A 3,072-nucleotide genomic window follows, 5' to 3' on the forward strand; every position below is an offset into this window, starting at 1 on the left:
GCCTCATAACATCCCTTCACCACCTCTCTTCCTGTGGACAGCACCTGCATCACCTTTGCTGAACCCGTCAGCCTTAACCTGACCTGTCCTGTTTTCCAGCCTGCAAACAGAGAGATGATCCCAGGCAAACAGGCAGGATCTGCAGGGCCAGGGTGAGGGCACAGAGGGTGGGATGGGGTCTGTGAGCAATGACAGAGAAAAGACATGAACAGGGAAACACCTCCCAGGAGGAAAATCTTCAGGTAGCAGGGATGTGATCTGGGAAAGAGAGGAAATCAAAACCAGAAATGCTGCGGGAGGGAGAACAGAGAAAACTCCCTATGACCCCCAGCATATGTGTGTTAGCTGAAAGCTCCATGGAGAAGCATAGAGATGCTGTGACCAAGAAAATGCTGTTGGGCTTGTGAAATGATCCGTGTGTGTCCTGGGCTAAACATGTCATGGTCTGAGGTGGATCCCTCTGCTCTCAGCAGTGCTTGGTGGCTTTTCAGGGTAACACGGCAGTGTGATCACCATTTCAGAAAGGTGCCAGCCCAGGGCAGATGGAGGAAGACGGAGGGACAGACCAGCTACCCTCACTCTGCACTGACCCACAGGCATCCTCTGGTCTCGCAGGACTCGCTCTGTTCTCCCTGAGTGCAGCAGAAATGCTGAGGGTTTCTGACACCCAAGAACACTCCCCAGGCTGTGAGGGGAGAAGGAGCTGTAGAAACGCCAAACCTCTCAAACACAGTTTCTCAGCCCTGCGGGTACAGATGCTGAGAGTCCCTTCTGCAGCAGGAGCGGTTCCATCTGACAAAGCTGAACCCCAGGACTGGCCCCTGCCCCACCCCATCACACAGGCTCAGGCTGACTCCTCAAGAGCCCCTGGGCAGAGACCCTGCTCTTCATTGCACACTCATCAAGCACCGGCGAGGGCTCCAGCCAGAACGTTCTCCTGGAAAAAGAAAAGGGTCTCTTTGTGGGAGGGGCTGTGGGAAATGACTTTGGTTTTGCTCAGAGAAGTCTCATCTAAACCGTCACTGTCTTTTCCTCCTTGCACAGGTCCTCATGCCCACAGGCAGAGCAAATGTCCAACAGCAGCTCCATCACCCAGTTCCTCCTCCTGGCATTCACAGACACACGGGAGCTGCAGCTCTTGCACTTCTGGCTCTTCCTGGGCATCTACCTGGCTGCCCTCCTGGGCAACGGCCTCATCATCACCACCATAGCCTGTGACCAGCACCTCCACACCCCCATGTACTTCTTCCTGCTCAACCTCGCCCTCCTTGACCTGGGCTCCATCTCTATCACTGTCCCCAAATCCATGGCCAACTCTCTGTGGGATACCAGGGTCATTTCCTTTGCAGGTTGTGCTGCCCAGGTCTTCTTTTTAGATTTCTTCTTAGGTGCAGAGCATTCTCTTCTCACCGTCATGTCCTACGACCGCTACGTTGCCATCTGCAAACCCCTGCACTACGGGACCCTCCTGGGCAGCAGAGCTTGTGTCCACATGGCAGCAGCTGCCTGGGCCACTGGGTTTCTCAATGCTCTGCTGCACACGGCCAATACATTTTCACTGCCACTGTGCAAGGGCAATGCCCTGGACCAGTTCTTCTGTGAAATCCCCCAGATCCTCAAGCTCTCCTGCTCAGGCACCTACTTCAGGGAAGCTGGGCTCCTTGTGGTTAGTGTCTGTTTAGGATTTGGGTGTTTTGTGTTCATTGTGGTGTCCTATGTGCAGATCTTGAGGGCCGTGCTGAGGATCCCCTCTGAGCAGGGACGGCACAAAGCCTTTTCCACGTGCCTCCCTCACCTGGCCGTGGTCTCCCTGTTTGTCAGCACTGGCATGTTTGCCTACCTGAAGCCCCCCTCCATCTCCTCCCCATCCCTGGACCTGGTGGTGTCTGTTCTGTACTCAGTGGTGCCTCCAGCAGTGAACCCCCTCATCTACAGCATGAGGAACCAGGAGCTCAAGGATGCCCTGTCGAAACTCATATATTAGTGTTTTCTGAAGCAATAAACTCCCCATCTGCTTCTACATAGCCATTTTAATGTAACTAGTTGCAGGTCCAGTCTCTCATCTGTACTTTCTGTGGTTGCTGGCTTTTTTTTAATTGTGATAATGTTTTAATTCCCTTTCTAAATCACTGTCTGCTTTTCTTTTATAACCAGTGTCTGTGTAAATGAGGAGCCATGATCTGTGTCCTCTGGCAGCTTGGTCACTGTCCTGCTGTGTGTCAGTCCTGTGAGCGCAGGCAGGGACAGGCCATGGGCACTGCTGTGACAGAGCTGGCCTCACAACAGCCTTTCCAGAAAGAAAGGTCATCTCCTATGGGCAGGGCCTGAAGGTTAAGGTCTTTTTACAAACCTTCTCTCAAGAACATGCCCAAGAAAATGGCCACAGATGCAAGCACCACTGTACAGCTGCACAGTGTGTGTGTGCAGGGCTGGGCACACAGCAGTGTCCTCTCACAGCCAGGCCTCCTGCCAGAGACCTGCAGGACCAGCAGAGCAGGGGCTGGGCTGTGCCCCTGTGCACTGGACACCCCATGGAAGCTGCCCCAGGGCATCGTCATGGACTGGCCCCTTAAAAGCACCATTTCCAGCCCAGGCCTCCCTCCCCAGCTCACAGAGGTTGTTCTTCCCTCCATGGATGGACACTGAATGAGTAGGTCAGCAGTCCGAGTTTGTATTGTACAGATGAGATGTGAGCACGCACATCATCATACATGAGTTGAGAGGAACCCGAGTGAGCACAAAAAGCTATTCCTGGGGGTTCCATGAAGGCCTGTGGCACAGACAAGGTCTCGAGGTCACTTCATGTTGGGAGGAACACCCCATGGGAAACCACCCACTGGGATCTCCTTCCTTGGACTGAGGTCCCTGTGTCCATTCCTCATGACGTGGGACATCTCAGATGAGTGCAGAGCAGGGTGACACACCACAGGGCTGAGGTGTCTCCCGTCCCTCGGGAGTGGCAACAGGAGGCCTGAGAGCCACTGTGACTCCTGCCTCTGTGTGTAAAAGGGACAGACTCTGTCTCTGAACATCCCTGGGTGCATAAGGAGCCCACGAGGCCGCCTCAGATGT

At 54.2% G+C, this 3,072-nt stretch overlaps 1 protein-coding gene across 1 annotated transcript; it reads left to right on the forward strand.

Moving 5' to 3' along the window:
* Positions 1 to 1,087: 1,087 nt before the first annotated feature.
* On the forward strand, positions 1,088 to 1,984 carry LOC136000715 (olfactory receptor 14A16-like; the record flags this gene model as incomplete). Its single annotated transcript, XM_065654659.1, has 1 exon — positions 1,088 to 1,984. A coding segment is annotated over one exon (897 nt), but the record flags the coding sequence as incomplete, so codon positions are not given.
* Positions 1,985 to 3,072: the final 1,088 nt, after the last annotated feature.

The sequence above is a fragment of the Caloenas nicobarica genome, chromosome 34, assembly GCF_036013445.1.
Source record: "Caloenas nicobarica isolate bCalNic1 chromosome 34, bCalNic1.hap1, whole genome shotgun sequence".
NCBI classification, from domain to species: Eukaryota; Metazoa; Chordata; class Aves; order Columbiformes; family Columbidae; genus Caloenas; species Caloenas nicobarica.